This window comes from Salvelinus alpinus, chromosome 6 (genome assembly GCF_045679555.1).
Source record: "Salvelinus alpinus chromosome 6, SLU_Salpinus.1, whole genome shotgun sequence".
In the NCBI taxonomy this organism is placed as follows: domain Eukaryota; kingdom Metazoa; phylum Chordata; class Actinopteri; order Salmoniformes; family Salmonidae; genus Salvelinus; species Salvelinus alpinus.
This window is the reverse complement of record NC_092091.1, coordinates 59,296,782-59,323,535: the sequence shown is the minus strand read 5'-3', so window position 1 is coordinate 59,323,535 and position 26,754 is coordinate 59,296,782. Positions and strand designations below refer to the sequence as shown.

General features: G+C 43.1%; 1 protein-coding gene across 10 annotated transcripts in view; it reads right to left on the bottom strand.

The window, feature by feature from the left end:
- The window catches only part of LOC139579014 (protocadherin Fat 1-like), a 91,368-nt gene extending 65,118 nt beyond the window's left edge, over window positions 1–26,250 (bottom strand). For 9 of the 10 annotated variants that reach the window (XR_011675662.1, XM_071407211.1, XM_071407213.1 and 6 more), the window contains exons 1-3: window positions 24,783–24,915; window positions 19,499–22,788; window positions 3,109–3,423 (exon numbers count right to left, since the gene is read on the bottom strand). Coding sequence is in view for 9 of the 10 variants with exons in the window: in XM_071407211.1 (XP_071263312.1) it covers window positions 3,109–3,423; window positions 19,499–22,760 (3,577 nt within the window). In the remaining variant the exon portion in view is untranslated. Of the gene's footprint in view, window positions 1–3,108; window positions 3,424–19,498; window positions 22,789–24,782; window positions 24,916–25,997 lie in introns of those variants that run through there. The other variant, XM_071407212.1, reaches the window with a different exon arrangement.
- Between the last annotated feature and the right edge of the window lie 504 nt (window positions 26,251–26,754).

Below are 26,754 nucleotides of genomic sequence, written 5' to 3'. Positions count from 1 at the left end.
AAAACCTCAGTTTACATTTGGCTTTGCCTCCAAAACATCCCGTGAATTTGCACAGAGCCACATCAATTTACAGAAATACTCATAATAAACATTGATAAAAGATACAAGTGTTATTCACAGAATTAAAGATATCATTCTCCTTAATGCAACCGCTGTGTCAGATTTCAAAAAAACTTTACGGAAAAAGCAAACCATGCAATCATCTGAGTACGGCGCTCAGACAACAAATCAAGCCAAACAGATATCCGCCATGTTGGAGTCAACAGAAGTCAGAAATAGCATTATAAATATTCACTTACCTTTGATGATCTTCATCAAATGCACTCCCAGGAATCCCAGTTCCACAATAAATGTTTGATTTGTTCGATAAAGTTCATCTTTATGTCCAAATACCTCCTTTTTGTTTGTGCGTTTAGCCCAGTATTCCAAATTCATGACGCGCGATCACTAGGAGCAGACAAAGTCAAAAAGTTCCATTACAGTCCGTAGAAACATGTCAAACGAAGTATAGAATCAATCTTTAGGATGTTTTTAACATAAATCTTCAATGATGTTCCACCCGGAGAATTCCTCAGAAATGCAATGGAACTCAAGCTAACTCTCACGTGAATGCGTATGGTCAGCTCATGGCACTCTGGGAGAGACCTTACTCAATTCCCTCTCATTTGCCCCCACTTCACAGTAGAAGCATCAAACAAGGTTCTAAAGACTGTTGACATCTAGTGGAAGCCTTAGGAAGTGCAATATTACCCCATAGACACTGTGTATTCGATAGGCCAAGAGTTGAAAAACTACAAACCTCAGATTTCCCACTTCCTGGTTGGATTTTTCTCAGGTTATCGCCTGCCATATGAGTTATGTTATACTCACAGACATCATTCAAACAGTTTTAGAAACTTCTGAGTTTTCTATCCAAATCTACTAATAGTATGCATATATTTGCAACTGGGACTTAAGTAGCAGGCAGTTTACTCTGGGCACGCTTTCCATCCAAACGTGAAAATGCTGCCCCCTAGCCCAAACAGGTACAGGCAACACCGGATAATAGAATATCATACAATTCTGTTAAAACGTTGGGTGAAATTAAACCTCTTCGGCTGATCAGATCCTATGTGATTAATCACCGGTGTGCATTCGTCTCTAGGCTGGTTTGCCCTATATACTTTCTTCAACAGGTACTAACTACAGATAGGAGAAACTCGAATCTAGGCCAACTCCTAAAATCCAACAACGGCTATTATCTCGACAGCATGAGTCTGGCAAACTCATCTCTAGTCGTCTATACTGTAAATCACTTCAAGAATGCCTTCTCCATTGCAAGAGAGTTACACTATACCCACTGTGTTCAGGATGGCTTATCTGTCTAAGTGGAATCTTACAGTCAACCCACACACAAACACACACACACTCACACAAACCTTCCACCTCCCACACAACTCACACCTTCATTATCAAACCTGTCAAACCATTGCCCCGTTGAGTTAATGCCTAAATGAGCTAAATGCGGCTAAATGCAGCTAAATGTGCCTTAGAAAGTTCTTTCCCCCCTCCCCTTTCTTTTCCATCTCTCATTGGAGAGTTGCCATCATTAGGAAAGCTCGAGAGAGCATGCTACAAGACGAACCCTTATTTGGTCAAGAACACTCACATTGGCCCCTGCTATAACAAAAATAACCACAGTTTGTTGATGGGAGGACCGCCTTGGAATATGGGACCACACAAGTCAATGGGGGAAATTGGGAGAGACGATTGCTCTACAGCCCATTCCTCATGTCAGTTTAAATGAGAACTCGCAACAAGAGACTGGCATACAAAACTCCGAGGTAGGATTGAAATGAGTTTGTTAATTAGCAGTTACTGAAAGACATACAAGGTTGCACAATGCAATCAAAGTAAACAGGCTTGTTTGTAATGAGCATTCTGTGTTAATTATTAAAAGGGGACATACAAATATCGTTTTGCTGATTGACTTCATTCAGGCTAGCAGACTTTTCATATTGAGCCGCTGTTATGCCTTGTAGCGTCTAACTGCTTTGGTAACCCAACTGTAATTACACAGCTGGGCGTGGGGACTGTAGACAAGGCATTTGAAGTCCAGACTGAATTGTAATGAAACTGAACAAAGTCAAGATCTATGGTATTATACTAATAAATCACAGTCGTATGTAATAACATGGTATCTGTCCAACTGAATATAAAGTGTGAACAATTCCCACCAAAAATAACACAGTCCACTGAAAAAAACCATCCACGTTCAAAAATGTTGGCTTCCATTTCAAAAGCTTCAGTTTGCACCTTTTAGTCCTTTTACTACTATTTCCGCTCGTGCTGGAGTAAAATCACTGTCTGCTCCAGTGGGCTTCACCCCCAAAAAAATGAAATATTCAACGTTCATCCATTTTCAGAACACCATATGTGAACACACTGTGCTCTGTGGGTAGTGGGAAAAGCCCCTGTCGACATCTCTCCTATCGACCATGCTAAAATCATGTGGCCATACTGGAGATATCAAAGGCTTCTTATAGAACAAGAACAAAAAGATTGATATAACCTAGATAACCTACAACTGCCCCCATGTACCCTCATAGTCTCAAAGGGCGATTGAACATCTATTCTTTCTACATTTATTCTTTACCCTTTTATGTAGAAGCGCTATTCACAACCTTGTGAGAGGAGTTGTATTCTTTCAAGTGATGAAATTGGACATGCCGTTACATACACTTGTCTCTCAGTCGGTGTGTAGCCTATTGACTACAATCTGTTAGGCGATGGTTAGTTGATTGCTGGCCACACATACGTGGGAAGATAAATCCAAGGCGCTGTACATGCTTTGTGTTTCATATTACAGAACACATCCATTGGAATACAAAGTCAATGGGAAGCAAAAGACAAGGCCATTTACAATACATTTCAATGTACCACAAATGGATAACACTAATGACACGTGTGACCTTACCTGGTTGTTTTCTGTCTACCTTTGCTATTCGGTGTATGCTCTTCATTTAAAGCATAGCAGCACTACACATGTTTGCCTGCGAGAAATCAATTCCACCTTGGGAATCAATAAAGTTCAATTCAGAAAAGTGGCGGCCTTTGCCTTCGTCTTACCCATCTTGGAGTTGATGGCGAAAAATCCCTGGGGGTTGCCACTGGTGATCTTGTAGGAGAGCTTGTCGCTGGCCCGGGCATCCGGGTCCACCGCCTCGATCTGGATGATGGACACGTCCTTGGGCGAGTTTTCCGCCACCGACGGGTAGTAGACGGGCTCCGAGGTCTGCGGCGCGTTGTCGTTGACGTCCTGGACCTCCACGTAGACCTCCACGAAGGCCGAGAGGGGCACCACGCCACCGTCCGTGGCGTACACAGTCAGCCAGTAGTGCGGGGTGGTCTCATGGTCCAGGAGTTCCTGGGTTCTGATGACCCCTGGGAGAAAGAAAGAGAGAGTAATTAGTTATTTGGGCTCTTGTATTAAGAGAAACCATCCATTTTCTTTGAATGGAAAACCATTTCACTCCCAGCTTTTATATGGAAATTGTCTTTGTCCATACATATAAAAACAAAAAGTAGTTCAAAGAGCATTTAGCATTCTGTATGGGGATCACACACAAACGCTTAGGCAAACCAAAATATTCCAGTATATAGTTACCACTTGAAAGAGAACAAAGAAAGAGAAAGGAAAGATATGGAGAAAGAGAGAAACTCAGTCCGTGCTATTTTAATCATGGGTAGGTGTCGGTGCACAGCAGTAGGGGGAATATGGTAGGGTAGAAGGTTGGTATTGACATCAGACCCTGCTGTCTGTTTCTACATGACAGGCCGGGATTTGTACAGCAGGCCATATGCCATGAGGGGCCTATAGCTTTCAGCTGAGCAAACAGAGGAGCTTTCAAAGACCTGGACTAACATTTCACAACAAAACCCCCGATGACTGAACGGAGATCAGTGGTGGAACCATCAAAACAGCAAACTAGAAAGTAGGCTAGTCAGCCATCCTTCTCTGGATGGGTGCACAGTTGTTTCCCTCAAGGATTACCCAACATTTATGATGTGGTTTCTCATGCACATTTTATTTGGGGCTTTAAAAATATATCTGATCATTAGGCAGACTTGGGTTATGGCATGTCAGGGGTAGAGCGATAGGAAATTACTCAGTTAAGAAGACAATCTCTAGAAAATCTCTTTCCATGCAATTTAAGTAAACATTAACATTTTAAAAAGGTCCCAATGACCTGTTATCGAAAGCAATAAAAGTGAGCTCATTTGCCCGGCACACCTCCGACGGTAATAAATTATAATAAAGCCAGGGCGTGGGCCTGTTTGCCACGTATAGGCAAGCGGTAATCGCATACTGTCCTAGTCTGCCATATACCGGAGAACGATAAGACTGCTCCATGGCACCAATCCTACTTTTCCTACTGCCTGCCTTTCAAAACCCTTTGTTGCTCCCTGTAACTCAATGAGTTGCACTGCAGGTCTGTAAACCGAGAGACAGGCCTACCTTTCACCTCAGGGGGGAATAAAAATATTCAGAATAAAGAGAAGAAAAAAAGAAATCTCCAACACCTGTCACTGACATTTCACTTTTCAGAGGTTTCAGAGTTCTTATTCATTTTTTTGTCATTACTCATCATTACTGCTAGCCAGGGTTAGCTGTTAGCTTGAGCCGTGTAATAAGGCCCGGGAGGCAGGGTGGCAAAGGTGGAAATGGATAGCACTGTAACACTCCATAACACTTCCTACAGCCATGTGAGGGTATAACCTGCCTTCAGACAATATTCACACCCCTTGACTTTTTCAACATTTTGTTGAGTTACAGACTGAATTTAAAATGGATTAAATTGAGATGTTTTGTCACTGGCCTACACACAATATCACATCATGTCAAAGTGGAATTATGTATTTCGAAATTTCAACAAATTTATAAAAAAATGAAAAGCTGAAATGTTGTGCGATACTAAATTGTCCAATTCTTTGAAAAGAAAGGCACCTATTGGTAGATCGGTAAAAAAAATGCAAATGCTGAATATCCTTTTCAGCATTGTGAAGTTATTAATTACACTTTGGATGGTGTATCAATACACCCAGTCACTAAAAATATACAGCCGTCCTTCCTAACTCAGTTGCCAGAGAGAAAAGAAACCGCTCAGGGATTTCACCATGAGGCCAATGGTGACTTTATCACAGTTACAGAGTTGAATGGCTGTGATAGGAGAAAACTGAGGATGGATCAACAACAGTGTAGTTACAACATTGTAGTTACAACATTGTTGTAGAAACATTTTATGGAATCAATACTGTAAGTCGCTCTGGATAAGAGAATCTGCTATATGACCAAAATGTAGTTACTCCAATATACTAACCGAATTGTCTAGGTGATAAGCAAGAAGCCTGTACAGAATAAAAATATTCCAAAACATGCATCCTGTTTGCAAGAAGGTACTAAAGTAATACTGCAAAAGTAGTGTACTCTCCATATTTTCAAGCATAGTGGTAGCTGCATCATGTTATGGGTATTAGGCTTAGACAGTATACCGTACATTTTAATATTTGTCGCTACTTTTTATGTAAATACCTGCAGTCAACTTGTGCAATACGTTAGGAGATGAAGCAGATTGCGTTCTTCATTTCACCTGTCACATTATTTTTCATTATGAAGTTTACAGTAGTTCCCTAGAACAGTTGAACCAGCACAACGGGAGAAAGCGGGAGCAGCTGTGTGTTGACAGAGATCGCGTTTATATGGAAAGTCAATAGTCATTTTTTGCTTCAAAAGAGTGATCAGCGACGTGCAACTATAGTTTTTCTTTCACAAAAAATACATTAGTGCAACACATTCGGCAGAAAATAGCTTAAATTTCATCAGATGACAACAGAAATGCAACACTGTGGCTGGCAGCCACACAAGTAAATGAGCTTACAATGATAAAGCAAAAAACGATGCATGGCCATCATATTTCTAATGTTTATCATAGAATAAATGTAACCAGCTACATTTCCTAATGTTTTGCTTAAAGTTAATCTTGCATTTTACCTGAGAAAAGTAAGCTGGCTACACCAAGAAAAGTATCAGAGCAAAGTAGTTACACATCAGTCGGAGCGCTGTCCGTTTGATAGAATGCCCATTCGTGAATTCTAATCCGAGTGGACACGTGCAGCTGAAGCACAACATTTGTTTGATGCAGAGCGAAAATTACAATAAGAAGCATTTTAGATCTGCATTTACAAAACGTAGCAAGATAGTTCATATACGTTTATTTCAATTTTTGGGCCACGAAAACCAAATAATTCTGAGATAGTGCGACCCCTAAGTTTAACTTGCTGAATTAATAAGGGTGTTTGAGAAGTCAAAGCCCTTTGAATGAGTTTTCTGTACAACTACCACTGCATCTTGATATCCTTGCATTTTTTCTCCGCTCCGTTCTAGGCCCATCTGCTCCTCCCCTATCTTCTCTAAGCAGAGCAGGCAAGCCCGTTTCCCTAGCGACTCCCAGACTCCACACAGACACAGCGTGTACACAGTACTGTTCTTCATTCAGACAAGCATGCGTCAAAACTTTGTTCATTTGCATAATAGCTCTCATTCACATTCGCTTGTAAATGACCAAACTCAACAAAAATGACATTCGGTCATTTGCATATATATGTATAACTTTATTAGCTGGATAACTTGTGCTAACTTTGTTATCATTCTGGTAAAAGATGCCTAATGGCCTTTTTTGTGTTTTTTGGTGCCTCCTTGTGTACTAAGCCAGTAATATATATGGTTATTAAAATTTGGAGACTGAAAAGATTTGGTCCTCAGGTCCCCAAAAGGTTCTACAGCTGCACCATCGAGAGCATCATCACTGCCTGGTATAGCAACTGCTCGGCCTCCGACCGCAAGGCACTACAGAGGGTAGTGCGTACGGCCCAGTACATCACTGGGGCCAAGCTTCCTGCCATCCAGGACCTCTATACCAGGTGGTGTCAGAGGAAGGCCCTAAAAATTGTCAAAGACTCCAGCGACCCTAGTCATAGACTGTTCTCTCTGCTACCGCACAGCAAGCGGTACCGGAGCGCCAGGTCTAGGTCCAAGAGGCTTCTAAATAGCTTCTACCCCCAAGCCATAAAACTTCTGAACATCTAATCAAATGGCTACCCAGACTATTTGCATTGCGCCCCCCCCCCCCCCCTATTTTGCGCTGCTGCTACTCTCTACATGTACATATTATCTCAATTACCTTGACTAACCGGTGCCCCCCTGAATATAGCCTTGCTACTGTTATTTTACTGCTGCTCTTTAATTATGTGTTACTTTTATTTTTTTTCAGTATTCTTCTTAAAACTGCATTGTTGGTTAAGGGCTTGTAAGTAAACATTTTACTTTAAGGTCTACAGCTGTTGTATTCGGCGCATGTGACAAATAAAAATTGATATCACCCAACCCTAATGGATATGCTTGTAATCATTATTAAGGACTGGCGAGTTTTTCGGGAATAAATGTTTTTGCGGAATGGATCTAAGCACAGACAAAATCCAAGAGGAAAATCTGGTTCAGTCTGCTTTCCCCCAGACACCGAGAGACAAATTCACCTTTCAACAGGACAATAACCTAAAAGACAAAATCTACACTGGAGTTGCTTACCAAGAAGACAGTGAGTGTCCGAGTTACAGTTTTTACTTAAATCTACTTGAACATTTATGGCAAGACCTGAAAATGGTTGTCTAGCAATGATCAACAACCAATTTGACAGAGCTTGAAGAATTGTTTAAAGAATAAATGGGCAAATGTTGCACAATCCAGGTGTCAAAAGCTCTTAAGAGACTTACCCAGAAAGACTCACAGCTGTAATCGCTGCCAAAGGTGCTTCGATAAATTATTGACTCAGATGACTCAAATTAGATATTTCTGTTCTTTATTTTACTACATTTGCAAACATTTCTAAAAACATGTTTTCACTTTGTCATTTTGGGGGTATTGTGTGTAGATGGGTGAGGAAAAATATATATTTAATCAATTTTGAATTCAGGCTGTAACACAACAAAATGTGGATTAAGTTACGGGGTATGAATACTTTCTGAAGGCATGCAGGGTGTAATATGGTCGATGTCATATGGGTATACAGGCTTGTCAAGGCTTGCTGGCTGGCACCGAATGTGAAATGCACCCAAAGGGCCATCGTGAGGCGGAAATAAAAAATAAATAAAAAGTGATTATATAATGAGGTAAACAGATTACAAAAACATATATATTGCCACAGAAAAACGCAAAAAATGTGCAAGTGTGAGTTTTTCTCACGGAAGCACTGCCGACTACTCACTGCACTCACTGAGATAGCTTCTGGGAGGAACAGATTTGCAAATGTGAAGCATGAATAAGAAATGTGAGTGCTAATCTGACTGCTAGCGTCCTGCGAGAGCATGGGGGAAAGAGTATGAGTGAGAGGCAGAGAGAGAGAGGGTGGAGATTGGGAAAAGAAGGAGTGAGGATGAGATGGAGGGAGAATGTGTGTGTGTGTGTGTGTGTGTGTGTGTGTGTGTGTGTGTGTGTGTGTGTGTGTGTGTGTGTGTGTGTGTGTGTGTGTGTGTGTGTGTGTGTGTGTGTGTTATACATTTCTCTGTGTAAGGGTGAGAATGTGTGCTATTCAGACTAATTGTGTGTGAGAGACAAGGTAAAAGAGAGACAGCTTGAACAAGACGGATGAGACATTTATTGTGCCTGTGCCAACGCAATGCCCATGCTTGAGTGCTCATCCGTTTGACTGGGAGACACTGGCATAGCAGAACCATTCCACTCGCTCACGAGTGTCAGGCTGTCCGCTGCCAACCCTAAACCCATCGGCATGGAGAAGATGCCTTTATATTAGTGCAGTTCTGCACTGCTACAGGTGACTAACAAGACTGCATAGTCATAGAGGACCTTGACCCAAACTCACCCCACACAGGAAACTTCAACAAACCGTGGTAGATAAGGCTAATTGGTACGATAGCATTGTAATGGTTGACCGGCGGAAGGAAGAAAGTCCAAATCTCGTATCTTTTTTTTAATAGTTTGATGAGGCTCTGACGCCTAGAATAGTTCCATTTTAAAGAGAGAACCATTTCGATGAAGCTCTAACTGAACACAATGCCAGTTTCAGTTGACATCTACTTTTTATACAAACATGAATGCGTGGCTGGCTTTAAATAAACATACCAGAAGACAAAGCATCTATCGAAACATATCAAATCAATAGTTGGCTGGATAATTACTCACAGAGGGTGTAAATGATGAATCAGAGGTATTTAGCCACCACACCTATACCATTTCATTCCATTCGCTCATCAGTGTCAGGCTTTTAGCAGCCAACCCTAAAGCTATCAGCATAGAGAAGATGACTTTATATTACTGTTCTGCACTGCTAGAGCAATTATCGCTGAATTATCACAGTGAATTATTGCAATGCTTGTTTATGTTTCAATTAATCCCGGATAGGATGGGTTGCCAATTAACCATTTGACACGAAAATAAAATGTAATTCCTTCATTCTAGTGGTGACTAACAACAATACTGCATAGTCATAGAGGACCTTGACCCAAACTCACCCCTCACAGGAAACGTAAACTGTGGTCGGTAAGGATAACTGGTACGATAGCATTGTAATGGTTGACTGGCGGAAGTAAGAAAGTCCAAATCTTCTATCTTTTTCATAGTTTGATGAGGCTCTGACGCCTAGAATATCAAGTTCAATTCAAAAAGAGAACCATTTCAATTAAGCTCTTTCTGAACACAAGGACAATTTCAGTTGACATCTACTTTTTATTCAAACATGAATGCGTGGCTGGCTTTAAATAAACCTACTAGAAGACAAGCATCTATCGACAAAGCATCTATTGAGACAATAGTTAGCTGTATAAATGTGTATAAATCATTAATCTGAGGTATTTAGCCACCACACCTATACTTCTAGGCTAGTCAATGAGGAAGTTGCAAAATGTGCCCTTGAGGCAATAAAAACAGTTGACAAAGCTTAGGCAACCTACCCAGACAGATTTGCTCTCTCTCTCCTTTCTTTCCCTCTTCCTTGCATAGCCTACAGCTACACCTTCGACAGCCACCTAGCACAGCAGCTAGGCTACACAATAAAAAGAGCTAACGGCTAACGCTGTCCCTACAATTCTGCCATCTCATGTAGGCGTGTGAACTGCAAAGTGTGTTGGCTTCAATTTTTTATTTTTTTATCTTTATTTAACTAGGCAAGTCAGTTAAGAACAAATTCTTATTTACAATGATGGCCTAGGAACAGTGCGTTAACTGCCTTGTTCAGGTGGCAGAACAACAGATTTTTACCTTGTCAACTCTGGGATTTGATCAAGCAACCTTTCGGTTACTGGCCCAAAGTTCTAACCACTAGGCTACCTGCCGCCTCAATCAGTCTCCGGAAACAGGTCCACCGTGACATTTACTCAAAAGCTAGTTACAGCGGGGAGGCTGGATGAAGCCTGCTGCACAACACGGTGTTGTTTTGACAAAATGGTGAAATAACATGGTTGTGCTTAGAGGCGCCGAGGAAAATGGCAGAGGAGGTCTGGAGATCTGAGGACAGAAAACATTTAGGTGGATTGGATAAGTCCAGCTGATCCAGGCCAAAACAAAAAAGTAACACCCAGTGGGGGTAGGACCTGCGGAACTATACTATGATGTTCCCTATTTAGTTCAGAGGATGAGGTGTGCTCGGTATTTCTAGCATGTATAGGACCACGGTCCCTGGCATGAAAGGGGGTACATAGTGGGCGGGGGACACTCTTTTCCCCAGAAGGCCTTGTTGCTACAATGGTGTCGCCACAAATGGAGAGAGGATTGCACATGCCATGGATATCAAAAGCTGGCAATTGAAACAAATTAGAGCGCCAAAAAGATTACCGGTTGTCAAGAGAGGATTAGGATTTGCAAAATCCTGTTTATCCCCAGTGCTTATTTTCATATGGTAGCACGACGTCTACTTCAGAAACTGAGTCAATATCATATTTTTCTGGCATTGAAAACGTGTAATGAGGAATTAGGCTGCAGTCAACTTTACACAGCCCAGAGAAAAACTATTTTCACCGTTTTTTTCTATTGTCGACAAAGATATCTACAGAAGTCGAGATGGTCTTCCGGTGAACTTCACAACAAGAGACCGTACAGGAATAATTTACGTGCTTCGGAGACCACGAGAGAACAAAAACGTGTCTTCTCAAGACCGAGAGATCAGCTATTTCGGCTTACGCCAGCACTCCCTTGCTCTGCACTTGAAGAAAAAAAAATCAGACGTTTGCTTTGAACTACCTCTCGGTAATTCCGCTCTCCTTTCCCCTCGCATTCCTCACCCTTCTTAGGACTCCTGCCTCACATGCTTACATAAACTTTCTCAGTGCTCCCCCCCCCTCTTCTCTTTCCACCGGCCCTGGTGGAATGCTTCAAATTCCTCCACCACGTAGAGCCCTGGGTGTATTAGAAAAAGAGTCCTGAGCTAAGTTTCCCATGCCCCCTCGAAATCAAATCATCTCTTTGGATCCAAGAGTTCTCAGAAGCTAAGAGCTAGCCTAGCCCTGCACTTCCAACGTTTTCCGGTCCATACTGTAAGTATTAATGCCCAAAACGTTTGAAAAATTCACAAGGCTATGAAGTGCAGCCAAAGCAGAAAAACTCCACCTCATGGGATACCCACATAGCCTACAGGTCTCGCGTTCGCACTCATCATCTTTATTACTTTATAGAATGATGGATATTTCTGAATAAATACGGACAGCTTGAGTTACAGACGGTAACACATCGGCCAAAGGCTTAGAATCACCATGCAAAATAGGACTTAGCAGGCTATTGAAGTGTCAAAGACCATATCGGGGTCATTGACGAAATATGGTGGCGCTTTGAAGAGTGACCAGCATTCAGCGGGTATTCAGTACATTAGTGTAGATCCGGGAAAACAGCCATCAAAACAGCTGCATGATGAGTTCACACAGTCTCTCAAAACAAAAGTGCATTTCTCTCCGCTTGCCGTGCTGTGCAGGAGCACCAAGTCTGGGACCAAAAGGCTCCTGAACAGCTTATACCCCCAAGCCATAAGACTGATCAATAGTTCATCAAATGGCTACCCGGACTATTTGCACCGACCCATTTATTTTTTTTTGCACTGACTCTATGCACACTCACTGGGCTCACACATACTACACCGACTCCAATGCGCGCGCATGTGCACACGCATACACACGCTTACAAACACAAAACATATCACATCTGCAAATTGACGCTACACGCATACACCAACACACTCACACAGACACACTTTCACACGCACTGCTGCTACTCTGTTTATTATCGAACCTGATTGCCTGGTCAATTTTACCCCTAACTACATGTACCTATTACCTCAATCACCTCAACTACTTAGTACCCTAGCACACTGACTCAGTACCGGTACTCCTTGTATAAAGCCTCGTTCTTGTTATTTTATTGTGTTACTAATTCCTTTTTTTAATTCATTTGTGCAAATTTGCGTACTTTTTAACTCCGCATTGTTAGGAAAGGGCTCGTAAGTAAGCATTTAACAGTAAAGTCTACACTTGTTGTAACAAAATGTAATTTGATCTCTCTTTAACCCGGCAATCCACCAACCACTTCCGCTTCGCGCATCATTGTGCATTTTGTATACAATCGCCACCGGAGGCATAAAACAGCGCTATCAACAGCTGGGCTTAAGGGAAATGGTACTTTAAAACTTTAGACAAACTGAATCATTTCAGCCAGCTTAACAATGTGGAGCAGTGTGCTTCACTCTACATAATCATATGGTCTTAAAAAGGGGAGGGAACTAACTAAAAGCACTAAACAACTGCCATTTACTAAAACTGCATCAACAGACCAGGGGGGCATTAACGTTTTAAAACGGCATAGATATTTAAAACTATAGCTTGATGACACTGTGTAATAAAATAAGAATCCTATTCTAGATTCTCTGGCCCAAGGAAAAACTAAAAGAATGGCTGCATTCATCTGGAGTGAGGGGGAGAGGGGAGAACGCAGCGAGATACAGAGTGAAAGCGAGAGAGTCTTTAATGAACGAAAGGCGAGTGATGCAATGAAAACATGCCTGATGGGATTTTTCAATTTTTTTTCTGGCAGAATTTACCCCATTAATTCCAGTTGAGGAAGCCTATTGGGACATGCCCAGGCAGCTACCATTGTCACAGAGTGCAGTGTTATTTCAAAAGGCCTCAGAGCGGGCCTGCGAGAAGCGCCACCTGGTTTAATATCACGTTATAATTTAAGACCTTTTCCCTCCCGGCCCTCCGGTGCCATGCCCCGCTCCTCTGATAATAGTGGGCGCGATGTACCGTCTGTTTCCCCCTTATCGCAAAATGTTTATGAAGCCCCCTGAGATAGTTGCCCACTGACACCGACTGTACTCAATGCGCCGCGGTAAACGGTTCCTGCGGAAAGGTCTTTTTTTTGGAGACAGATAAGGCACTTTGAAATATAGGCCTGCTCTCGTTTTTCCAATAGGCTGCCGTGCTGACATTTACAAAGGTTGATTATTTTTTTCATTCAATTTTTATTGTCTTCGGAGATTAGAGATTAGAGTGGCGTTTAGGCCTATAAAAGGCATTATGTTTGTTGAGAGTTATGACAGGAAGGTTGGGACAGTATGGGAGTTTAAATGCATGTTTGGGCAGCATTTTCTATCCTAAGCTTTTCAACCCTAAGAGGCAACCATGGCACTTAGGCCTAAACATGTCAGTGTCTGCATCTGTATAACACTGGATTTGAACCCAGTGCCATTAAGCTGCTGTCTCTGGTCATGCTACCGTAATTCTGATGTTTCCTGTCTTTGGTCTTTACATTGGCAGCTTGACAGTGAACATGACGGACGGGGAATTCAAAAGGAGCATCTTCATCTCCCGCCGTTTGATTTTAAGTGGCTGTCTCTCAACACATGAAACCTCAGGATTCGTTAAGCCAAGGACTGTTTCACTTTGACATTCAGTCAGTTACGCTTTGAGAGCCAATGCATCATATAGAGATGCTTTAAAATAAACAGCCAGCTAAGCCTTTTGTCGGTTACCCCTTTCACTGCAGTAAAACTCCATTTTGATTGGGGCTATGATCGGAAAACAACGACTTCACATTCAGGTGAACATGCTACAGGGAACTGTAGGTCTTTTCAAAGTAACAGGGGAACACACGCCAAGATAGAGAACTGAAAAACAAAATGGCTTCTAGGCCCAAGTTTCAACAATCGAAATATCCCAGTAAACTTCACTAAGATCAATTTGATTATTTTCTTTTCCGTCAAATGTGTGACAAACATGTAGTTACAGCAGTCTTGTCTGCAGAATCTCTGTGCAATCCTTAGCAACTTGTGTAGAGTCATAATTTACAGTAGTTTACATAAAAAGAAAACAACCAACCATTATTAGCCACGGGTCTCAATTGCCTAGATTAGCATGACAAGAGTTAACTCACAATCGAGCACACCATCTGCACGCGGCACCTTCACAGGTTTCTAAAAAAGACTTACTGTACAGAGAGAAACAACAAACTTTAACTGGGGAAAGTGTGCTTTTCATTTAGCACCCTACAATCAACTTTGCCCCGCTGCACATTCCTGGTCCTGTCGCCCCAGCAACGGCGCTCAAGCAAAGACCATTACAAGTCATGTGGCTCTTTTGAGTGTGCTGAAGAAGTCACACTTCTGGCTTGAGCTTCTGTGTATAGAATTTTAAAAAATAGAAGGGACCGGGCCTGGGTGTTTGGGTTCAATCAATCTCCCATGAAGCTTTGGTGGTGCAAACATGGCTGGAATAGTGAACGCAGCCAAACATGAAAAGACAAAACCATTCGCCACATACCTCCCCTATCTGGCATCACTGAGGGTCGGCCCTACCTCGCTCTCGACAGGAAGGGCAATGGGGGGACAATTTGGGGAAGAGAGGTGGGAGGAAGGCCAAATTTGAAGAGGGGAAAACACAAGCTCACAGAACTTTGTCATTCCACGTCAAACTAGTTCATTTGCCTCCACAAACAGCTATTTCAGCACACCGGCTGCCTCCAGTTTGAAGTGAAAGGGCAACGCATACATTATCCAATGAGCAAAGGGCAATGCATACATTATCCAACGAGCATCTGGACGGAAGAGGCGATTCCACTGGGGCTGTTGAGATTCCTTACGTTTTTCCTACATAAATGCAAACACACCGCATGAAGGCCTACACCTTTGGTAACCTATCCTACTAGTATATTTTAAGCCTGGAGACTTTTATTATTATGCATTTGCACCTCTTTTTCCCCTGTTAAGTGAATCAGTGCAAATTCAATTATCACATCTTGGTTTTTCACCTCGGTTCACAAAGTAGGCTAACGAACTTAAAGACATGACTTCAATAGTGCTGTCAAAGCAGCATTTAAACTAGCAGTTCCTGGAGGAGAAACACAATGAGAGAGAGAGTCTGGTCGAACTAGCTCTTTACGTCAAAGGCCGAAATACAAGGTATTAGGAGTTCTAACAGAAAGACATGCTTAATTGATCACAGATAACCCTTCCATGGCCTCATAATCGGCAGTCAATCCTTTAGCGCAAGCACCAAGTCTAATTGATCTACTTTGAGAACGGTCTCCATCGATTCACTGATGGCGCCGACAGAGATGGTCGCCTCGCTTCGAGTTCTTAGGAAACTATGCACTATTTCGTTTTTTTTAATGTATTATTTCTTACATTGTTGCCACAAGCATTTCACTACACTCACATTAACATCTGCTAACCAGGTGTATGTGACAAATACAATTTGATTTGAACAATGTACCAGTACAAGACTTATTGGGCCTAGGCCTATAGCCTACCTCGCCACTAATTAAGCACAGTCCATGACAAACAACATCCTCCACCCCTCCCTCTTCCCTAAGCAACAGCGGCAGCATTAGTGGCTTTTTTACAGGGACGTCGGTGAAAAGCATTTATAGTGCACTGCAGAGTGAAGACCATTAAGAGTCGATCTCAATTTAGATTCACAGAGAGAACGGAATGTCATGTGGTTTTTGTCCCAAATTAATACCACTCACCACCTCGACCACCCCACAACAATAACTTCTACTAGTGATGGTTGGGGGGGGGGGGTGTACAGTTACATATTGGGATATCTTCTTTTTTTTTCTTCGATATATCATATTGACAATATCCCAATATAGTTTTGAGCTAGTTGGCTAGCAAAACTCCAGTATTTTTCATTCATAGCTTTTAAAATAGGGAGCCAATTTGTTTTTAGAACTTTGATTTCCATGACTGATCAAAACCTGTTTCCTCATGGCTCTCTCTTGCCCCTCTGCAGCATACATGTGGTGAGCAATATGTTTGGAACATCGAATCGCAATAAAAAAATCACAGTATAGATTCACAATATATATATATATATATATAGAATCACGAGAAATACAATAAATACCGTATTGGCACCTAAGTATTGTGATAATGTCTTATCTTGAGGTCCCTGGCAATTCCCAGCCCTAACTTCTACGCCCAACCACAACAACCCTCCCTCTTATTAGAAGCCTCAACTAGCCTACTTTATAAATTAGGTCCATCTTGTTGTTCTTCTCTCTGTATCACGACCTCAGGCTCCAGTTGTTTGTTCCTTTTTCCAACTAAAGGTTTATTAAATCAAGGAACTAGATTCCATGCCTGGCCCTGGAAACATCAATCAGGTTAGCGGGCATACCTAGCTGGCCTTAAGTGTGTCAGGCCCCCATTAGCTCGATAACCCCAACAGCAGTGTCTGAGCACACACGAGGACAGAATTAGCCTGGACTGCACACAAAATCTCACCAGGGCTCCACATAGCCCCCAGCTCTAAACATGTTTGTGTGATGTGCAGAAGTAAATACAAGGGCCAGAGATCCAGAGGGGCCAGACGTTTGGCGGATAAAGCCGTCTACAGTCGGACAATAAGAACTGGATAGGGGGGGAAACATGTTGATTCCTATCTTAGAAGTAACATCTTTCTGGGTTTTGCTCATCTTATCTTGGCCTAAAAATGGCAGAATTACTGCTGTTAGCAAAAGCAAACCCTGAATCGGGTCAAAAAATATATTGAAAGCTGAAGTTACATAAATTAATTTCCACCTCTGTTCACTGAACTAAATTAAGCTTGTAACTAAATAGAAAGTTAAAGATTTAGGCTTAAGGAGAAAAACTAAGGGCCAAAATTGTATCTTCTTGGCAGTAAAATGAGAGGTAAGGGAGTCAAATGGGCACTAAAGACCTTTTAATTTGCACATTCCTCATCACTACCCCTCCATTCTCAAACCCAGGGGTTCAAGAGGATAAAGGGAATAAATAAAGCATGCATAAGGAGAACATGAGATTCCAAAAGGCATTTAATTTAACCAGCCACAGATGTTAGCCAGCCTTCCCTTACTAGCCCCCTCATAAAAACCTTTCCAGAGCTTAAGGTGTGTGTGGCTTCTGGCATGTACCCTTTGGTTTTAGCACTTTTTCATTTGTTTTCTTCTCTTCTCAACCCTTGTTTTCCTACTTGTCGGAAAGCACTAGGTGCAGCTGCATGACTGGGTGAAAGCGATGCTGGGTGTGCACCCTTTGTTTTACATTGATTTCTTGTAGAGCATAATCCTCACATGGTAACCTCACACCCCCCTCTGCTCAGACCAACCCCCCAAACCATCCTTCAGTCAATGCATGAATTCCCAGGAGGCACACCGTTGCCTTGGGCATATTTGGTTTGCTACCAGCTATGGCTGTGATCCCTAACAATGGGGCTGAATAGCAGGACAATCCTATCATTGCCACTTCTGATAAATCACTCTGAAGGCCATGGAGGTCGAGGATAGGGGAGGAAGAGCAGGTCAGGAGCTCCCGGTGACCTGCATCCAATACATCCAGGAGTGGGATTTCAAACAAGAAGTGGGTGTCCTTCACGGAAACAAGAACACTTCTGAGACTCGGCCTAAGATCCACAGCCCCAAGCCGAGGGCAGAGTCTCAACTAAACAAACCACAGAGCAGAAATCTCTGTTGCCTAAATATAAGGCACTTTGTTTCAAAACGTCAACTCCCTAAAGAGTGCACTGTGTGTGAGAAAGTTTCTACAAATGTTGACGAGCGGGACCGAAGCCATTTTTAAACCAATCTCAGATGAGTTTCAAATTGCATTTCAGGAATCAAAAAGTCTCCCTCCAGTTCGCTCTGTTTACATTTTCCCTCAGTGTTTTTGAACAAAAGAGGTAGAATTATCTACAAGCAACAATCTGACAACTACCCCAGAGAACAATCACACTAAGACTGGACAGGCACAATAGCTGACAGATGGTCCTTAAGGAGCAATGCTTCATGCCGGCTCATCCCGTCATGCTAATGTACCAGCAAAGAAAGTGTGATTTCCCCACAGGTTCACGGAAGGCCCTAATTTACTCCGCTTAATAAAGTGTATGTCTCCACCTGAATCTAAATTAACATTCTCTCATCAATATCTCATTGAGTTACTTTAAAATCTGTAAATTACATTTCCAGAGACTTTGCATTGAACTTCCAGACTTAGGGGATAGACTACATATATGCTAAAAACTTGATGTTTATTCATCAAGTTTCACCGGCCCATTTGTACATTAAATATGTATATTGCCATGCAGAAATACATTTTAAAAGGGAAAAACTCACATTAAGCCACCCAGATTATGGTAACTATGTTTAAAATGAAGGGCAGCAAGCCAGGTCTGACACACCCAAAATGCGGTGACCAGTAGCTTTTTGTGGCAAAACCGTTTGAATTCCGGACTGCTTATTTTTAAACCCTTGGCACAGGTTCTTTAACGTCCGTGAGCAGCTGGAAAAAAATTATTCATACTTTCTTTGTAAGACCACAAAGAGGCCAGCAAGTGCATTTCACCAGACACACAAAAAAATGTAGATTTTCAATACTGAAGCAGATATGACAATCACAGAAAAATAACTCTCTCATTATACAAACAAGTTCCATCTCATGTGGGATTAGCCAGCATGCTGCATTACCCATTTGCATATGACTCGTTTTTCAACATTGAAACAAAATGCCGTGTTTAGGTCGTGTGGGAAAGGGAGAGTCAGTGGGTAAAATCACTAAGCAATCCTCTTAATTCCACGGCAACTAGTTTGGAATGTCTACTGCAGGTCTAGGACACAGCTGCTCCAGCTGTTCCTGCCATCAATTCTCTTCCCTCAGACAGAAAAATGAAAGGAATCAGGAAGCTTAGCGGTTCTCCAGGAAGCAACCCTCACCTCCATTCACCATTTGCCCCCACCACTGATATTTCAGGGGGGGGGGGGGGGGGGGGGCATGGGCAGACAAGCATAGTCTGCACAGATACATGGGATTACATCCCTTTTCACATCCCAGTCATTTAAAATTCATGCATGCCCATTTGGTACCTTAAATAATAAATGATAAACAAAATGGGCCTTCACATAAGGGCAATATGGTAATGACAAAGAGGGGGGAAAAAGTGAGACACTCACCAGTCTCTTCATCAATGGTGAATATCCCTAGGCCAGAGCCGTCCCGTATTGAGTAGCGTATTTCTCCGTCTCTTCCTTTGTCTTCATCTTGAGCCGTTACTTTCATTACGGATGTCCCAATGAGGGCGTCCTCTTTTATAAATCCCTTATCCACAAACGAGGGGAACCACGGGCGATACAGATTCTCGTTTACGTCCACTACATCCACCTCAATAAAGCACGTCGACGATAAAGACATGGGCTTCCCTTTGTCCTTGGCTTTCGCCGTGAGATTGTACACCTGCTTTTTCTCGTAATCCAGATTCTGCAGGATGCGTACCGCGCCACTGAGTTTGTCCACCTCGAAGTTGCCGTCCCCGTTATCGCTGAGGCTGTACCGTACCTGACTGGACAGCCCGACATCCGGGTCGTGAGCCTCCAGCCACATAATCACAGTGCCGATCGGGAGGTCCTCCCTCACTTTCACGCGGTAATTGGACGGGATGAATTTGGGAGGATTGTCATTGACGTCCTCAAGAACGACCTTTAGCAACACTGTAGACACGAGTTGAGGTTCATTAACAGCCTGATCACACGCAGCAATCTTCAGAATGTAAACCAGGTGCACCTCGCGATCCAGCTGCTTTTTCACCGTCACTACTCCAGTCAGCTCGTCAATGGCAAACTGGTCAGTGTCGGCCACAATCGAATACCTGATTACTCCGTTATCTCCCTGGTCCTTATCGGTGGAATCCACCTGGACGATTTCAGTCCCCACTGGTGTGTTTTCACTTATTTCCACCGAATAGGAGTCTTGCAGGAACTGCGGACTGTTATCGTTAGCATCCAAGATCTTAACATCTAAAAGACGCGAGGAGGACTTCTGCGGTATTCCCAGATCGTAGACTGTGACGTTCAGTGTGTAGTGGTCCGTTGTTTCCCTGTCCAGTGGAGTGTGAACCACAAGCCAACCGGTGTTCATGTCTACAATGAAACGACTCTCTGTATCTCCTCCTGAAATAACGTACACCAGTTTTCCGTTAAAACCACTGTCTGTGTCGGAGGCGCTTAGAAGGACTACCCTAGCCCCAACCGGAAGGTCCTCTTTGACCTCAATGACACTGGGGAAGGACTCTGCAAACTGAGGGGAGTAGCGGTTAACCGAATGGATGTCCATTAAGTTATCGTCAGGCTCAGTTGCGGTGTGGATCTTAGTGCCATGAAGAAGCTTTTCTGCCAACATAGTAGCAACCCCAGTGTCGACGCACTTCAATTGGACAGGCTTACGAGCTGTGATGACAGTGATGTTCATAATCATTGGTTCAGTCTCATGCTCTCCATCACTGGCTCTGATCTGTAAACTATGGAAGGACACTTTACCTGCCTCCCCCTCGCTCAGTGTTCGTTTCAAAGAAAGCACCCCCGAGTTGGAGTTCAACTCAAAGAGATCAAGTTCATTCCCAGCTTTTATGTCGTACCGCACTAGCTGCAATTCGTCAGCGTCAATTGCAGATACCGTCGTTATCTGCTCTCCCACGCCATGGTCTCTAGGCACCGTGACTTCACAGTCGACATTTTCGAATAGAGGCTTATTGTCATTCAGGTTATTCAGTGTGACAGTAACTGTTGCCTCCACCTCCCGTCGGAAAGGGGAACCCCAGTCTGAAGCCCTAATTTTGAGATTGTAAATCCTTGGCATCAGCTCGTAATCCAGCTCTTCTGAGGTACCGATGACACCGGAGAAGTAGTCGATGACAAAGGGCTGCGGGCTCACGTTGGCAATGCTGTAGGTCACATACCCGTTCTCGCCACTGTCTAGATCAGTGGCTTTCACTGCTAACACGTTGGACCCTACGGGTACATTCTCATCAACGGTGGCCTTGTAAGAGGTCTGTTGGAACTCAGGAGCATTATTGTTAACATCTATAATGTCAATGATAACCTTGGTCGCTGCCTTTTTGTCACTGGTAATAACTTCTAGTTCAAATTTTGGGGCATAATCCGCGTAGATGGGTCCAGTTGTGGTGATTAAGCCAGTGTCTGGATTAATAGCAAAACGATTCTTCTCTGTCTTATATCTGAAAGCATACTTCAACTGTGGATACTTTGGCAACGCAGTTACCATAGCGACGGGTGTATGGAGAGGGGCAAACTCACTGAGATTGACCCTATAAACAGCATGTTCAAATTTAGGGGGGCCCACTTTAAACTGAGGGGATGTTACATGTACCACTTTCGCTGAAGAAAACTGTGGGGGGCTTCCTTTGTCCTTGGCCTGTAACGTGAGGTTGTATCCGAAAGGCTCGGTGTCCCAATCTACATCCTTGACCGCTTTGATTTTGTACTCCTTGCTCCCGGGACTAGTTCTCATGGCCTTAAACTGCTGTAGGGGGTCGCCCGCCACCACGCTCAACGACGCGATCTCCCCGTTTGGTCCCTGGTCGTTGTCCTCGACGGTCACTATGGCGTAGGTGGGGTCGCGGTCGGCGCCCGAGGGCGCCAGGGTGACGGCGGTGATGACAGGCGCGTGCTCGTTGGCCTGCTCCACCCTCACCGTCAGCCTGGCCATGCTACTGAAGCCGCTGCTCCCGTACAGCTTCATGCCTCGGTCCACCGCCAGGATCTCCAGGTCATACAGCTTGGTCTCAGAGTGATCCAGCTTGCCCGTCAGAGTCACCACCCCGCTTGTGGGATGGACGGCGAACATATCTGTCCACTCCCGGAAGCTGTAGTAGTACTCCCCGTTCGTCCCGATGTCGGCGTCCGTGGCGGTGACCTTGGCCACGCTGGTCCGTATGGCTGTGTTCTCGAGCAGCGAGACGCTGTAGGAGGTGGGAGAGAACAGAGGCCTCAGGTCGTTGGTGTCCTGGACCTGGACCTGGACTCGGGCGCGAGCCTCCACGTTGGTGCCCCTCTCCACAGCTTTGACAGTGAGCAAGTAGTGGTCTTTGACCTCCCGGTTCAGAATGGCAGTGCTGCCTCCTTTGGTCCGTATTCTCAGGAAACTAAAGTCTCCCAGGATGTAGTCCTCTGCTTTGAAAAGGTTCTCATTGTCTCCTGACACTATTTTGTACCGTATCTCCCAGGTGGGGTCTGTGATGTAGATGCCCATCTTGGCATGACTCTCCAAGTAGGTCTTAGCAGCAGAGTTCTCGTATATGGTGGCATTGTAAACAGAGTGAGTGAACTGCAGGGCCAATGCCTTCTCCGTCCTTTGGTTCCCTGTGCAGCCGCAGAGGAGCTGCAGGAGCAGCATGAGCAGTGAAGTCAAGTATTTCCCCATTTTCGTACCGTGTTCTCTACCAAACCACCTGGAGACACACAAAACAGAAGGTCAGAATCAAGCGGGAAAAAATAAACATCAAATTAAACATTTCATAGATTTTTCAGAAAATCTCAATAGGGATGGATCAGTGCTTTAATTTAAGAGCGTCATGAAATATATGTCTTTGTGCTAACAAGCAAAAGGGCTAAATGTTGAACCTTCCTAAGAGAATTGTGGTTTTAAAGTGGCACGGTGGACGGCTGCTCTTAATATCTGCTCGACAAAGGTCTCTAACCTTACTCCTCTCTTTACTGTGAGCCTCACTGAGCTCATTTAAACGGCATGACAAACGATGGTCAGGCTGACAAATGGGTGTTATGTGACCGAGGGGGAGAGGGAGAAAAGACATAGGACAAATAACTTCTTTCTCTTAGCCGACATTCCTCTTACTATTTCAGCAACAGGTTTAACAGAAAAGATACACTACGTAAATCCTGTTCGAAAGCACTATTCAGAGACGAGTCTCTTCACATCAGAACATATACTCATTTCATTCAGTGCTCTACGCACAAATGATGACGGAGGTCATTGGTAATGACAAAATAGTTGAACGGCATTCAATTCTCACTTATTCCATTGCAGGTCAAGCGAAAAACGGGCTTCAATGCTATAATAAGCACATTTCACAATTCCTTCCATCTTCTAAATTGCACATCTTTGAAATTCTTTGATCTACATGACATTATGCAAATAGCTCAAGCAGACACATTGCACGAAGAAAGGGTTGGAAATGGCGGAAAAGCGGTACTGTCCTCGCATAACTAGACATGCAAACGGACTCAAAATACACGGTCTAATACGAAAGGAAGTGACATTCAGGTATACAGGTTTGTGCTCCTATTGGATTTCACGTGTATATTATAAGTCCATTATTATGCCTGGAAATAGTGTATGATGAAGACAACTGAATTCTAGCACTAAAAGCCGTGTCTATACTGACTCTGGGGCCTTAGTTCCTGAGCTTGGCTATTTTCTGTTTAGGCTGTGCTAAAATAAACACTGCCCTGCTCTTTGGGCTTTTAAAGGGTTGCCATCGGGAAAAGCACTGGAGAATGTTAAAACATCCCAGCCCGGGCTATTGACTGACACTGGTGTCCAGCTGTCTTAGATCTGTTCAAAACACATGTTGAATGTATGTTTGCAATAGACTATATATATATATATATATGTTTTATGGGGCTAGTAGTATAATGCACGCATGGGAACTTTCAACAACAAAAAAGTATGCCTTGAGCCTATGTTTTCCCCCCCCCCTGGGGATTAGGCTAACTATTCATGCCTCCGGTGTAGGGCTTTATGCCACAGTCATGTCAGGTTAGTAAGCAAACTTAAGTAAAATAAATACATGTACAATATTTTTTTTTTAACTAAGTCTGCATACACATCCAGGATTTTTCAACTGTTGAACTAGGCTAATCGTGGCGAATCATAAAGGGGGGAAAAATGATATTTACATGTTTTATAGAATAATTAACGTTTTTTGCTGAAATCATATTCTTGGAAGATGGCAAAAGGCAAAAACTAAACAGCTTCATAAAATCATTGCCTTCTGTCTGTTGTTTAATTGTCCAACCCATCCCCCCAACGGTCCCTATTTCTATTCATTTCACGTAGACACGGCAGCATTGCCCGAGCCAGATGTATGGATTGTTTAAAGAAATGGCAACAATACCCGAACCGCCAACACTACACAATGTGTAAAACAATTCCCACAAGTATACAAAAGGCGTAGAACAGTGACCAACTTCCATAGTCTCTAATTTCGATAGTAGCCTATTTAATACATTTCCTAAAAACTTTAAAATGTTCAACTTCACTGGGGGAAAGAAAGGGATCTGATTTCAGTCCACTGCTCGAGCGCCACTTATAGAGAACTAGTCCGGTCGGACTATCTCAACTTTTAACTCCGATTCACAAACCACAAAGACAACTTACTTATACACAGGAAAAGTTCTAAATCAAATGCATCACATTACATACCTATTGCCTCATTAACGGCGTGGATTTGGCGGTTTTTCATGTAGTTTGTAAGGTACGAACGTCTGCATGGTAACTACGTGGACTTCCCTCTCCGCGACTCTATCCACTTTCCACTTCTTCTCATGCTCCCTTTCTTCCACACCGAATTCCCCTAGTATCTCTCCGCGTTGCGCACGCCCGGATCTACTTTGCTGGCATGAAGATAAAACAACCAGCTCGCTCCCCCGCTTCAAGAATCGAGATAACGGTTAACTTTGATCGGCTCTATTCCCTAGTCTAATTTCAATTATTTATTCCTTCCCAGGCTATAATAGGAAAATCATAAAAAATAGTATTTCGTATGGAAAAATCATGCCAATACCTATGCACTATTATCCTTTTTGATTGCATTTTCCATGCATCCATAAAATGAACATGACAATTTACCCCCGCAATGTAGGCAATGTTTTACCACATTTACGCACGGTGCCAATAGTGTTTGAGGTAATCCAAGCAAGTTAAAATTGTTACTTGGGTGTAGGTTTGATTCAAATTTTTCCCGCATGGGTGAATGGTAGTCCCTATTAATGTAAACAATTGCCTATACAGTACCATAGCCTACAACGTTTTATTAGGAGCCTATGGAAAGGGGAAGTGTTTTCCTATTTACAACCTTCAATTCATTCCGATGTGTGCAACGAGAGTGCACATTTACACGCCTGATATTCAAGAAGTATCTTCACGTTGGAATATTCGTTGTAATAAATGTGCAATAATATCTTATTCCCAAATTCGTGCGCATGGGAGTGTGACCGATATGCGATTGATGGCGCTCTCTCACTACTTATTGTTCAGGCTATTTTCTCTCCAAAGCGCTGCGCTCTGGACGGCACATGCTGCTGCTTACCCACAACTTTATTGTGTGTGTGTGTGTGTGTGTGTGTGTGTGTGTGTGTGTGTGTGTGTGTGTGTGTGTGTGTGTGTGTGTGTGTGTGTGTGTGTGTGTGTGTGTGTGTGTGTGTGTGTGTGTGTGTGTGTGTGGTGAGAGAGGAATCTTGGAGATTGTGAAGCATGGGCTGCCAGTACAATGTAATATTAAAACCTCCTCGGAAGTTTATCATGTCACTAATGTAATGATGATCATGATGAAAGACTCCTGCTATTTTCAATGGTTTTATGCAATACATTATTGTTACTCTATCAGTGTAAAGCAATGCTATTTCCTAGTGTACTTACCAGACGAGCTGGATGACACCGCCTCTCCAAAGTTCGGTTCAAATAAATCTCAGCAAATGTTGGAAAATTATGTTTGCGAGCAGGTCGCAAAACGGTAAAGTGACACACAGGAACCAATCCGAGTCCGGTTATTCCACATTATTCACATTTTCAACGCCTCCGAAATCCATAAAAGACACATTTTCATCAAGCGTGTATGGCACATTGGAGTCCACAATCGTTCATCTGCGTGCGGTTCAACAGCATCGGTTCAACAGCAGTAGCCTACTGGTTCTACCGGGATGCCTCGGATTTAGGAAGCAGTGACGTAACGAGGCTCACACGCCTTCGTTGCTCTCCTTGCTGATTCCCATACCAGTTCAACTGGAAAATAAAGCGACAAGGAGCCTAAAATGTTAAAATAGCAGGAATCAAGATTCACTCGTTGGTAATGCTCAATTGCTTTGCTACAGGACCATAACAATGACTTTCCCTATTGAAAGTAAACTAAGGTTGTGTAGGATATCATTTATGTGATATGGTTGCAAAAGGCTGCAATTTTCAGCATGAACTCAGACAATGACTGTAAAATGCAATCTATGGAAAATATGTAATATAACCTTTGTATATAGGGTCAACATGCATGGAAGTCCCAAACACAACTACTATTCCACCATACAGTCACACACCATTTGTCACCACCCATGCTCAAAGTCTGTGTAAAGGCAGGCATGAGCCCCTTTTGTGTATGGGGTTCTAGTCTCTCTCTCTCTCTCTC